Genomic DNA, 12,775 nt, shown 5'->3' with positions numbered 1-12,775 from the left:
AAGGAATGTTGAAAAAGAAAAGCAAAGCTGGTGGCATCACAATTCTGGACTTCAAGCTCTATTACAAAGCTGTAATAATCAAGACAGTATGGTAATGGCACAAAAACAGACATAGATCAATGGAACAGAATAGAAAACCCAGAAATGGACCCTCAACTCTACGGTCAACTAATCTTTGACAAAGCAGGAAAGAATATCCAATGGAAAAAAGACACTCTCTTCAACAAATGGTGTTGGGGAAATTGGAAGGCCACATGCAGAAGAATGAAACTGGACCATTTCCTTACACCATATACAAAAATAGACTGAAAATGGATGAAAGACCTAAATGTGAGACAGGAATCTATCAAAATCCTTGAGAACACAGGTAGCAACCTCTTCGACCTCGGCCACAGCAACTTCTTGCTAAACATGTCTCCAAAAGCAAGGGAAACAAAGGCAAAAATGAGCTATTCAGACTTCATCAAGATAAAAGGCTTTTGTACAGCAAAGGAAACAGTCAACAAAACCAAAAGGCAATAGACAGAATGGGAGAAGATACTTGCAAATGACATATCAGGATAAAAGGCTAGTGTCCAAAATCTATAAAGAACTTACCAAACTCAACACCCAAAGAACAAATAATCCAAATGGGCAGAAGACATGAATAGACATTTCTGCAAAGAAGACATCCAAATGGCCAAAAGACACATGAAAAAGTGCTCAACATCACTTGGCATCAACGAAATACAGACCAAAACCACAATGAGATACCACCTCACACCAGTCAGAATGGCTAAAATGAACAAGTCAGGAAACGACAGATGTTGGTGAGGATGCAGAGAAAGGGGAATCTCTTTTACACTGTTGGGAACACAAGCTGGTACAGCCACTCTGGAAAACAGTACAGAGTTCCTCAAAAAGTTGAAAATAGAGCTACCCTATGACCCAGCAATTGCACTACTGGGTATTTACCCCTAAGATACAAATGTAGTGATCTGAAGGGACACCTGCACCCCCATGTTTATAACGGGAATGTCCACAATAGCCAAACTACGGAAAAGAGCCCAGATGTCCATTGACAGATGAGTGGATAAAGAAGATGTGGTAGATACACACACATACTTTCTCTCTCTCTCTCTCTCTCTCTCTCTCTCTCACACACACACACACACACACACACACACACACACACACACACACACAGAGGAATATTACGCAGCCATCAAAAATGAAATCTTGCCATTTGCAATGACATGGATGGAACTAGAGGGTATTATGCTAAGCAAAATAAGCCAATCAGAGGAAGACAATTATATGATCTCACTGATATGTGGAATTTAAGAAATAAGGCAGAGGATTACAGGGGAAGGGAGGAAAAAATGAAACAAGATGAAACCAGAGAGGGAATCTTAGGAAACAAACTGAGGGTTGCTGGAGGGGAGGGACGTGGGTGGATGGGGTAACAGGATAATGGACACTAGGGTGGGTATATGTTGTAATGAGAACTGGGTATTATATAAGTCTGATGAATCACACACCTGTACCCCTGAAACAAATAATACATTACTATGTTAATTTAAAAAATACAAAAAAATACCCCAAAAAATGATGACATGTCCTAAATAGAAACATACCCATCCAAAGAGTTCTATACTCATGAGTATGCTTTATCTGTGCTTGGTCTACTCCCTTCCAGCTCACTTCCTAAATGAAAACCTGTGAACTACCTAAGGATTATCTGTCTGATTTGGGGAGACAGATGGGGTGAAAGGGTAAGCAATTTATTTTATTTCTTTTTTTCCCAGCATCACTGAGATACAACAGACATATAACACTGTGTAAGTTAAATTTGTGCATGTTGATTTGATATTTATATATTGTAAAATGATCACTACAATAAAGTTAGTTAACTACAGTATCACCTCACATAATTATCATTTCTTTTTTGTGCTGGGAACATTTAAAATTGCTTAGCAACTTTCAAGTTCATAATACAGTATCATTAATTACAGTTTCTATGCTGCACGTTAGATCCACAGACTTATTTTATAACCAGAAGTTTGCACCCTTTGACCAATATCTCCCCATTCATCCCCACCCCTAGCCCCTGGAAACCACCATTCTACTCTCTGATCATATAATATTTGTTTCTTTCTCTGTCTTATTTCACTTAGCATAATGCCCTCAAGGCCCACCCATGTTGTTGTAAATAGAAATATTTCCTTCTTTTTCGTGGCTGAATAATATTCCATTATATATATAACACCTTTATCCATTCATCCATAGATTGACACTTAGGCTGCTTCCACATCTTGGCTATTGTGAATAATGATGCCTTGAAAAGAGGAGTACAGATATCTCTTTGAGATCTTTTTGTTTTTCAAGATTTATTTATTTGGGGGGGAAGGGTAGAGAGAGAGGGAGAGGTAATCCTCAAGCAGACTCCCTGCTGAGCAAAGAACCTGACATGGGGCTCACTCCTAGGACCCTGAGATCATGACCTGAGCCAAAATTAAGAGTTGGCCGCTTAACCGACTGAGCCACCCAAGCACCCCTTTCTTTGAGATTTTAGTTTCATTTCTTCTGGATATATAGCCTGAAGTGGGACTGCTGGGTCATATGGTAGTATTATTTTTAATTTTTGAGGAAATTTCCTACAATTTTCCATAGTTGCTATACCAATTTACATTCACATCTTTATGTACAAGAGTTCCCTTTTCTCCACAGCCTTGCCAACACTTATTATTTCTTTTTGATGATAGCCATTTGAACAGATGTGAGGTGATATCTCACAATGGTTTTGATTTCCATTTCCCTGATGATTAGTGATGCTGAACATCTTTGCATGAATCTGTTGGCTATTGTATGTCATCTTCGAGAAAATGTCCATCCAGTTCCTCTGCCCATTTTTTGTTTTTGTTTTGCTACTGAGTTGTATGAGTTCCTTATGTATTTATCAATATATGATTTGCAGATATTTTTTCCCATTCTGTAGGATGTCTTCATTTTGTTGTTTCCTTTGCTGTGCAGATGTGGTCCTTAGTTTGATGTGGTCCTGCTTATTTATTTTTACTTTTGTTGCTTGTGCTTTTGGTGTCATATCCCAAAAATTGTTGTCAAGACCAATGAATGCCAGGTTTTACCCTATGTTTTCTTCTGGAAGTTTTATAGCTTCAAGTCATATGCATTACTCTTAGCTCCATTTTGAGTTAATTTTTGTGAATGTTGTAAGATAGGGGTCCCATTTCATTTTTCTGCATGTGATTACCCAGTTTTCCCAACACCATTTATTGAAGAGACTATCCCTTCCCTATTGAGTCTTCTTGGCTCTCTTGTCCAAAAATTAGTTGACCATGTATGTGAGGGTTTATTTTTTGGGCCCTCCATTCTGTTCCATTGGTCTATATGTTTATTTTTACGCTAGTACCACACTGTTTTGATTATTATAGCTTCATAGTATAGTTTTGGAATCAGGAAGTGTGATGCCTCCAATTTTATTCTTTTTCAGGATTGCTTTGGCTATGTGGGGTCTTTTTGGTTCCATACAAATTTTAGGATTGTTTTTCCTATTTCTGTGAAAAATGCCTCTGAAATTTTGATAGGGATTACACTGAATCTATAGATGGCTTTGGACATTTTAACAATATTAATTCTTTCAATCCATGAACATGGGTTAATTTCCATTTGTATGCGTCTTCAATTTCTTTCTTTTCAGATCTTTCATCTCCTTGGTTAAATTTATTCCCAACCAATTTATTGTTTTTGATGCTATTGTGAATGGGGTTGTTTTATTTCTTTTTCAGATAGTTTATTTTTCATGTATAGAAATCCAACTGATTTCTCCACACTGATTTTTTATCCTGCAACTTTAACAAATCTGTTCATTACTTCTAACAGTTTTTTTGGTAGTCTTCAGGATTTTCTATACATGAGATCATAAACATCTGCAAACAAAGAAAATTTTAGTTCTTGCTTTCTGATTTACATGCCTCTTATTTCTTTTTCATGCTTGACCACTCTGGCTAGGACTTCTAGTACTATGTTGAATAGAAGTGGTGAGAGTGGCACTGTTGTTTTGTTCCTGATCATAGAGGAAAAACTTTCAACCTTTCACCATTGAGTATGATGTTAACCGTGGGCTTGTCATATATGGCCTTTATTATGTTGAGATAATTCCTTCTAATTTTTACCATGAAACGTTGTTGTATTTTGTCAAATGCTTTTTCTTCATCTGTTGAGATATGATTTTTACCTTTCATTCTATTGTTATGTATCATATTTACTGATTTATGTTTGTTGAACCACCCCTGCATTTCAGAGATAAACCCCACTTGATCGTAGTGTATGATCTTTCTTTCTATTGTGCTGTTGAATTTGGTTTGCTAATATTTTGTTGAGAATTTTTACATCTACATTCAGCAGAGATATTGGCCTATAGTTTCCTTCTCTTTTCTTTCTTTCTTTCTTTTTTTTTTTTTTAAAGATTTTATTTATTTATTAGACAGAGAGAGACACCGAGAGGGGGAACACAAGCAAGGGGAGAGTGAGAGGGAGAAGCGGGCTTCCCATCGAGCAGGGAGCCTGACGCGGAGCTCAATCCCAGGACCCTGGGATCATGACCGAGCCGAAGGCAGATGCCTAATGGCTGAGCCACCCAGGTGCCCCTATAGTTTCCTTTTCTTGTACTGTCCTTATCTGGCTTTGGTATCAGGGTAATGCTGGCCTCATAAAATGAGTGTGAGAGTGTTCCCTCCTCTTCACTTTTTTTAAAAGAATTTGAGAAGGACTGGTATTAATTCTTCCTTAAATGTCTGGTAGAATTTACCAGAGAAACCATAGGCTTTTCTTGTTGTTTGATTACTGGTTTAATCTCCTTATTTGTTATCAGTCTGTTCGGATTTTCTACTTCTTCCTGATGCAGTCCTGGTAGGTTGTAAATTTCTAGGAATTTCTCCACTTCCTCTAGGTTATCCAATTTGTGGGCATATCGTTGTTCACAGTAGTCTCTTATGAGGCTTTGTATTTCTGTGGTATCAGTTGTAATGCCTCTTCTTTCATTTGATTTTATTTCAGTCTTCTCTTTTCTTCCTAGTCAAGCTTAAGGTTTGTCAATTTTAGTTATCTTTTCAAAAAACAGCTCTTAGTTTCATTGATCTTTTCTATTTTTTTTTCTGGTCTCTGTTTCATTTATTTCTGCTCTGATCTTTGTTATTTCCTTCCTTCTGCTAACTTTGGGGTAGTTTGTTCCTTTTTCTAGTTCTCTGAAATGTAAAGGTGAGTTGTTTGAGATATTTCTTTTTTCCTAATGTAAGCATTTGTCACTATAAACTTCTAAGAACTGCTTTTGCTGCATTCCATAAGTTTTAGCATGCTATGTTTCCATTTTTGTGTGTTTCAAGATTTTTTTTTAAGATTTTATTTATTTATTTGACAGAGATAGAGACAGCCAGTGAGAGAGGGAACACAAGCAGGGGGAGTGGGAGAGGAAGAAGCAGGCTCACAGCAGAGGAGCCTGATGTGGGGCTCGATCCCATAACGCTGGGATCACGCCCTGAGCCGAAGGCAGACGCTTAACCACTGTGCCGCCCAGGCACCCCAAGATATTTTTAAATTCTTCTCTGATTTCTTCTTTGACCTACTGGGTGTTTAGCAGCATGTTGTTTAATATCCACATATTTGTGAATTTCCCAGTTTTCTTCCTGTTATTGATGGAATGTTCTGTATATGTCTATTAGGTCCCATAGGGTCTAAAGTTCAAGTCCAATGTTTCCTTGTTGGTTTTCTGTTCGGGTGACCTGTCCATTGTTGGAAGTGGGGTACTGAAGTCCCCTTCTACTATCATATTATTGTCTATTTTTCCCTTCAGATTTGTCAGTATTTATTTAATATATTTAGGTGTTCAAAAGTTGGGTGCATATGTATTTATGACTGTTATATTGTCTTGACGAATTGAAAGGGGTATCTGATATAGAACATACCAGAATTCCACACAAAGAGAGAAAAGTGCTGCAAAGTTAAGCACACATTTGAACAGCTCTTCCAACAGAGCACATTCCTTAATCCTTAATTGAAGAGTCAGAAATCAAAATAGAAAAGTTGGTTTCTTGGGGCGCCTGGGTGGCTCAGTCAGTTGAGCGTCTGGCTTATGATTTAGGCTCAGGTCATGATCTCATGATTCATGAGATCAAGTCCCACGTGGGGTTCTGTACTCAGCAGGGAGTCTGCTTGAGATTCTCTCCCTCTGCCCTCCCCCTTCTCTCTCTCAAATCAATCAATCTGTCTTTTTAAAAAAGAAAAGTTGGTTTCTTAAATCAAAGCTATTTTAAAAACCTGTTTGTTTAAAAAAAAAGAAGATTTTGGAAATTGTGATGTCAATCTCAGCATGAGGCTGCGTGGGACTGAATGGTAAACTAAGTATAAAGTTCTTTAATTCAAAGGGCACAAAAATTATAAAAGGGAAGACAGTAAAAACAAGTATTTACTGTCCTAGGACATCATTATTTAAAGCATTGGCATACTTTCCATAAAAAGCCAGCTATTAAATATTTTCCGCTTTGTGGGCCATTCGGTTTGTTCAACTCTGCTGCAGTAGTGCAAATGCAGCTTCCGGTAATATGTGAACAAACGGACGTGGCCAGGATTGGCCTGCCTGTTCTAAAGGATCATATCAGGAAAGGCCACTGGAGCTTAATCTTTTGGAATAAAGTGCAGATTGTGGGTAAGCTAGTTTAACAGAAAGACTACACATCACTACAAATCATGTCCACAAAGTTTTTTGATGGTTCTAGCAAACTTCCTAAAACTGTCCTCCCTGCCATCTGACTGTTTGCAATATTTTTTAATTAAAAGAACCCAGAGACTTCAGGAAAATCCTGACTTATTCTCTGATATGGATTCCTCTAAAAATTAAAATTGGTATTTGTAGAATTTATTCTTCTAAATAACAAACTACAGAATAATTTTCATGGTCAGTATGGTTAAGGATCATTTCAGAGGTTATAATAAATACTTTTACCAGCACCACTTTCAGCTCTCATCAAGAGAAAAGATGCAAGGTCATCAACAGAATTTGACCAATACTCAAAGTTATACCGTATATCATCCTTTCTTTAGACTTTATAATGTGTAGCAAAATCCAATACCAGGTACACACAGTGAGAAACTTCACGCTCCTCATCAGTCTAATTCATATTATCAAAGGTCACTCAGGTCACTCCCAACTATACAATGGGTATACATCCTCGGATATGGCAAAAACAAGGAATGGCCGGTCATCCTTTTGACATTTGGCCTATTATTGTGTGAGTTATTAAGAGGATACATGATGTTGGTGACTGATGACTAATGCTGTGGAGACAGATCTAATTCTTTCCTATCATATGATAATGAAAAGCTCTATACAGCAAATGGATTATTTTCTAAGTAGCAATGTTTGAGAGTCTCTCTTGGCACCCTGCAATCGCTTAGGTTACCTTGCTTCTTTACTTGCTCCAGAAGAAGATCCTTCATGGCAGGCTCTTCTGCGAGGTCAGAGGGGACTTCACCTTCACTATTCACAATACCCACACTGGCTCCATGGTTAATGAAATACCTGTGTAGACAAGATCCAGGATCTACATTATCTCTGTCAGTCTAATATTAATTTATACTCATGCATATGTCTTCAATGCAGATCAAGGCCACTGTTTGGGGGTTTTAAATAGGGTCCCAGATAACATGTTCCGTTATTAATTTCTAACTCCATTAGCCTTCAGTAATTAGGACTGGAAACTTCTCTATTTCATGACGAGCAATACCAACAAACAGGATTTCTTTCACACTCATATTTCTAACTTCCACCCTCTCACTCCCACTGGATAGCAAGAGATTTTCTAAATACCATAAGGAAGACACGCAGTCATAAAAACACCCACCATCCCTGAGGTCCAAACACAGATTCCAAAAAGGATTTATACACTTGTAATATTGGCATTAAGAACCCTCAGAAGATATGTAAGGAAGTAATTCTCGCAAAAACTTTCTCAGTGCCACATTAAAGTATATTAAGTAGTGCTGGGTATGAAAACAGAAAAATAATGAAATAAAATGTTCATGAATCTACCTAAATTATGCTTCCACAAAATTCTTTCTTCAATGAGACTTCTACAAAAAACCTTCTACACTCTACAAGGAAACTAAATTACTAAAGAAATAAGTAGTTAAATTCTAAATAGTTAGATTTTATATTGAAATGCAATATTCAATCCTGAAGAAGAAGGTATGATCATTTTAATACCTTAAATGGATCCTTTTTGATCTTCAAAGAGCTTTCACATAAAATTATATAATGTGTCAGGCAATTTTAAGAAGTAGACAATATGGGCAGTCCACCTCCACAAGAAATTGAGGCCCATACATGTTAGTCTCCTAAAATCAAAGAATTGGCAAATGACAGAGGAGGTGGCCCCATCCTCCCATCTTCAATTCTGGTTCATCTGTTCACTAGATCAAGTTGCTTTTGGCCAGTGAGAATCCCAGTAATGCTGGGAACTCTAACGAATACTCAGAGTACTTAGAGGGGGAAAGAAAAATTATTTAAATCAGCTTCAACAAGTTGGCGAGCATTTATAGGTCCCCTACTATGTTTAAGGTACCACATTTTATATCGCAGATTTTCAAAAGATAGTCAAGATTTGGTCACTGTATTCAAAGAGTTGGCAAAAGAGAAAGAATCAACAAAGACTATATTAAAATCATGTTTTTGCTGGTATAAATGAGCTTCAATAAATGTTGTGAATTTCTGGATCAATTGCACATATATAGAGTGCAAAAGCATTCACAATTCCTCTAATTTTCAGCTCTTTCTCCTGTCCTCACAGTCTCAGAGGAAGAGACTTTTTTTTTTCAATTCCCTGTATCTGCTTTTTTCATTCCATCAAGTATCAGTCCTCTGTACATCAATTACTCCTTCATTTCCACATATTCAATAGCTTCTCTCTTCTGGTTCCTCAACTTCAGGCCAAAGAAACATTCAATTACACCTCCCCCACCCTGAAAAATCAAAACGGAAATAATCTACACAGTAAGCACTCAATAAATGCTTTTTGGATTGAACTGTACCCTATACTCTAATCAAACTGAATTACTTCATGTTCCCAAATACACCCCACTCTCACTCAGCTCTCTTCCACAGTTCAAGTAGTTTCCTCCAACTGGATGAAACACCCTCCCCTTATCCTTTCCCTTCTAGAAACTCCATATTTCAATCCAGTTAAAATGCTTTTGCCTTCGTGCAGCCTTTGCCTGTTCTCACCAACTGAATTTTCTGTCTCCTTCAATTCCTCCCTCTCCCCCAACAGGCCTCCCCAGCACTAATTCTGGACCTCTGCTAAGACACTATTGATGAAATTGCCCAGTTGGGCTGAAAGCTACTTGAGGGCAAGAACTGTGTCTTCCTCAGTGTTATCACTGCTATGACATTCTGACATCATCTCTTTTCTCTCGGCACTACATTACCTGAAATAAATGAAACATCTTAACCACTCTGTTCTGACATCTGTTCCATCCCTTACTGGATCAGGCACAATGTCACTTGGGTATACAGGCCCCTGCTTTTCTCTTTTCTGACATGTTCCTATGCTCATGATCAAGAAGACTCATTTCTAGAAAGCAATCTGGCTCACCATGAATCAGAGATTACTGTTAAGCAAGCTTACCTTTCTAGATCATTTTTAGGAAAAAAAGAAATAAAAACCTGTTTAGTTTCCCACTTTTACCTGAACAAGAATAAAATCAATCTATAAAGTAATGTTTACTTAACTCCTGAGAATCTTTATAGTTACCCAGAGGCTCAGAAATACCGATTAGTTCAATAAATAGGTCCCTCAGAAAATAAAGCCCTTCTATTCTTCCTAATTCATGACAGATATAAGGTATTTTTACTACAATCTAAAGGAGGAAGAAAGAAAATTTAATGTGTTTTAAAACACAGAATAAATTAGCATCCCAATAAACTATAAAGTCAAACTAAATGCTGTACCTTTGGGTCAATCTGCTGCTTCTAAGTTAAACACTTACTGGTAATAAAAATATAAAACTCCAGCTAACTAACAATAAGCCTGAACTCATATTAAAATGAGAAAAATAATAGCCTCTAAACCTCTTTTTAAAAGTATATCATACTGAGTTCAACTATGAGACAAAAAGGTAATGGAACATGAAACAGAATGCACTTCGATTCTCTCTTCTAGGATTTTATTTATTTATTTGAGAGAGAGAGAGAGAGCATGAGTGTGGGGGGTGGGCAGAGGGAGAGGGAGAAGCAGACTTCCTGCTGAGTGGGAAGCCTTTCACAGGGATCAATCCCAGGACCCCAGGATCATGACCTAAGCTGAAGGCAGATGCTTAACCAACTGAGCCACCCAGGCAGCCCTTCGATTCTTCCTAGAAAGCTAGTTTGCCTTTTGTTTGTTTCCACGCCCTTGAAATTTAGAATTCCTATGATTCGGAGCATAAGAGTATAAAATTTAAGATTAAAAAAAAGACAAAATGACCGAGGGCTAATCTTATCTAAAACATTGTTCATAGGACCTAAGGTAAAGCAACCAAAATGAATAACATAAACACTGGGGTTCTTTTCCATTGTACAGAAAATAATGCTACATATTGCAAATAAGTAAATAATGACAAGGTCAAAACCTGTCTAATACTGATATGCATAATGAAAGATAAATTAAAGAAGGCCATCCCTACCACCACCCCACCTATGCATTAGATTCTAGTCTAGATCGTCACTGTCCTGGTCAGACTTTCATATGTCTAATGAGTAATAATTTATATGAGGAAATAGTAACTCTTATAGATTCCTTTCACTCAAGGTAATCTTTATTTGGGCAGGAGATTGTTAAATTTTAAACTTATTTCCAAAGGAATTGTGTTCACCCAGAAAGATGAATTAAAGAAATCACTGTAAAAAAGCATTTACAATCCTTCTCTGTACTCAGCTTCACAAAAAGGTGGGGGGGGGGAGGAGACTCCATGGACAACGCCAACACAAGTGATCCTAATTCCAAGCATGAGCTTTTGCTTATTACCTTCCAATGGAAAAAAGTGAAATTCTTGAATGTAATAAGATTTGTTAAAAATCACAAACAAGCCACCTGAACAAATAATGAAATATAAAAAATGACGTACTAACATGTTCTATAACTGTTTCTTAGATAAATTTTTAAAGTAAAAATCAAAATCTATGAGGAAGGCACCATAAGCCTTAGACATCAGAATACTGGCCTTAGTGATAAGGCTGAGAATCAGAGCCTTTCCTATGAGACTCTGAAAAGAGGGCAGCCTAAGGGATGAAGAGGTGACTGATTTTTACTAAATTAGAACAGGGTGAAGAGCTGAGACTAAAGAAAACTGCATTGTTCGTTTCTGTTGGCTCTGGGGCCAATGCTGTCGTCCACTTTTTAGAACAAGCAGCCCAGTCAAACACCAGCGGGGCTGCCTAGTGTTTCTCTGGCTCTGACTCTCCCTTTGTTTAACTTCTCCCACTGAGCATCCCTGGCTCCAAAGCAAAACAGAGACACAGGCTCTCCCCAAGGAAACCTGGGCAAATCAGATAGTGTGGGAAGCCATTCCCAGGCCTCCACACAGCTGCCAACATAATCCTCCCTGCTGTTTGCTGGATAAGAGCTCTAATTATATGGAAAAGGGCCTTAAAACAAGTATCTGATTTTCAAAGGATCACAGAATATCATGATTTTATTTAGTGAATTTACCTTATCAACCTAAATCTACTCTCATCTAGAATATACTCAATTGTCTCATTTTAAAGATGTTTTGACTGCTAAAGTCTCTTTCCTATTAAAAAAAAAACCCATTAGAGGCGCCTGGGTGGCTCAGTTGGTTAAGTGTCTGACTCTTGATTTCTGCTCAGGTCATGATCTCAGGGTCAAGAGATCGAGCCCCGCATCGGGCTCTATGCTGAGTATGGAGGCTGCTTGAAATTCTCTCTCTCCCTCTGCCTCTGCCCCTCCTCCTGCTTGCATATGTGCTCTCTCTGTCTCAAAATAAGTGAAATCTTTAAAAAACAAATTAATTAAATTTTTTAAATAAATAAGTAATATAAAAATAAACATAACCTTTATTCCTTCATTCAACATTTAGTACCTCTAATATACCAGACATTATGTGGTCAGGATTCTTCTGCCCAAGGCAGGGGCAACTAGTTGTCATAGAGGTCAGGAGCTACTTATTTGTCTTAATAAACATACTCATTCAACTAATGTGGAGAATACATGCCAATCCCTTCCTTTGTTCCATGTTTAGGCTCATTCTTCTGCCATTAACTATGCGGGTATTGTGATCAGTATGCCAGGCATTCTCCATCTTCGTTTGTACTAAGCACTGATTTTTTTTCTTAAACAATAAAACAAGTTTACAAAGAAGTCCAGAAAAAATCTCTAGGCCTGCCCACATATTGTTATAGTTGCTCAGAAAGTGACCCAGAGAGTGCAACAGAAGCCACCTCTAAATATCCCAACAAATATGAATTACCTGAGAATAGAAGCAAACAAAAATTTTCAACTAAAAAACTGTGGATTTGGGGCTCAGTTGGTTAAGCAGCTGACTCTTGGTTTCAGCTCAGGTCATGATCTCATGGGTTATGAGACTGAGCCCCGGCTTAGGCTCTGTGCTCAGCAGGGAGTCTGCCTGAAGATTCTCTCTCTCTGTCCCTCCCCTGACTGGCGCTGTCTTTCTTTCTCTCTAACATAAATAAATAAATCCTTTAAAAAACCAAACAAATTGTGTGTTT

General features: G+C 37.7%; 1 protein-coding gene across 8 annotated transcripts in view; it reads right to left on the bottom strand.

The window, feature by feature from the left end:
- Positions 1-12,775, bottom strand: part of PPP1R12B (protein phosphatase 1 regulatory subunit 12B) — a 204,915-nt gene that overhangs the window by 141,201 nt on the left and 50,939 nt on the right. For all 8 annotated transcript variants that reach the window (XR_004627338.1, XM_034667052.1, XM_034667053.1 and 5 more), the window contains exon 3: positions 7,455-7,573. Coding sequence is in view for 7 of the 8 variants with exons in the window: in XM_034667052.1 (XP_034522943.1) it covers positions 7,455-7,573 (119 nt within the window). In the remaining variant the exon portion in view is untranslated. The remainder of the gene's footprint in view (positions 1-7,454; positions 7,574-12,775) is intronic.

The sequence above is a fragment of the Ailuropoda melanoleuca genome, chromosome 8 (genome assembly GCF_002007445.2).
Source record: "Ailuropoda melanoleuca isolate Jingjing chromosome 8, ASM200744v2, whole genome shotgun sequence".
In the NCBI taxonomy this organism is placed as follows: domain Eukaryota; kingdom Metazoa; phylum Chordata; class Mammalia; order Carnivora; family Ursidae; genus Ailuropoda; species Ailuropoda melanoleuca.
The sequence above is the reverse complement of the archived record's forward strand: the minus strand, read 5'-3'. Positions and strand labels throughout refer to the sequence as shown.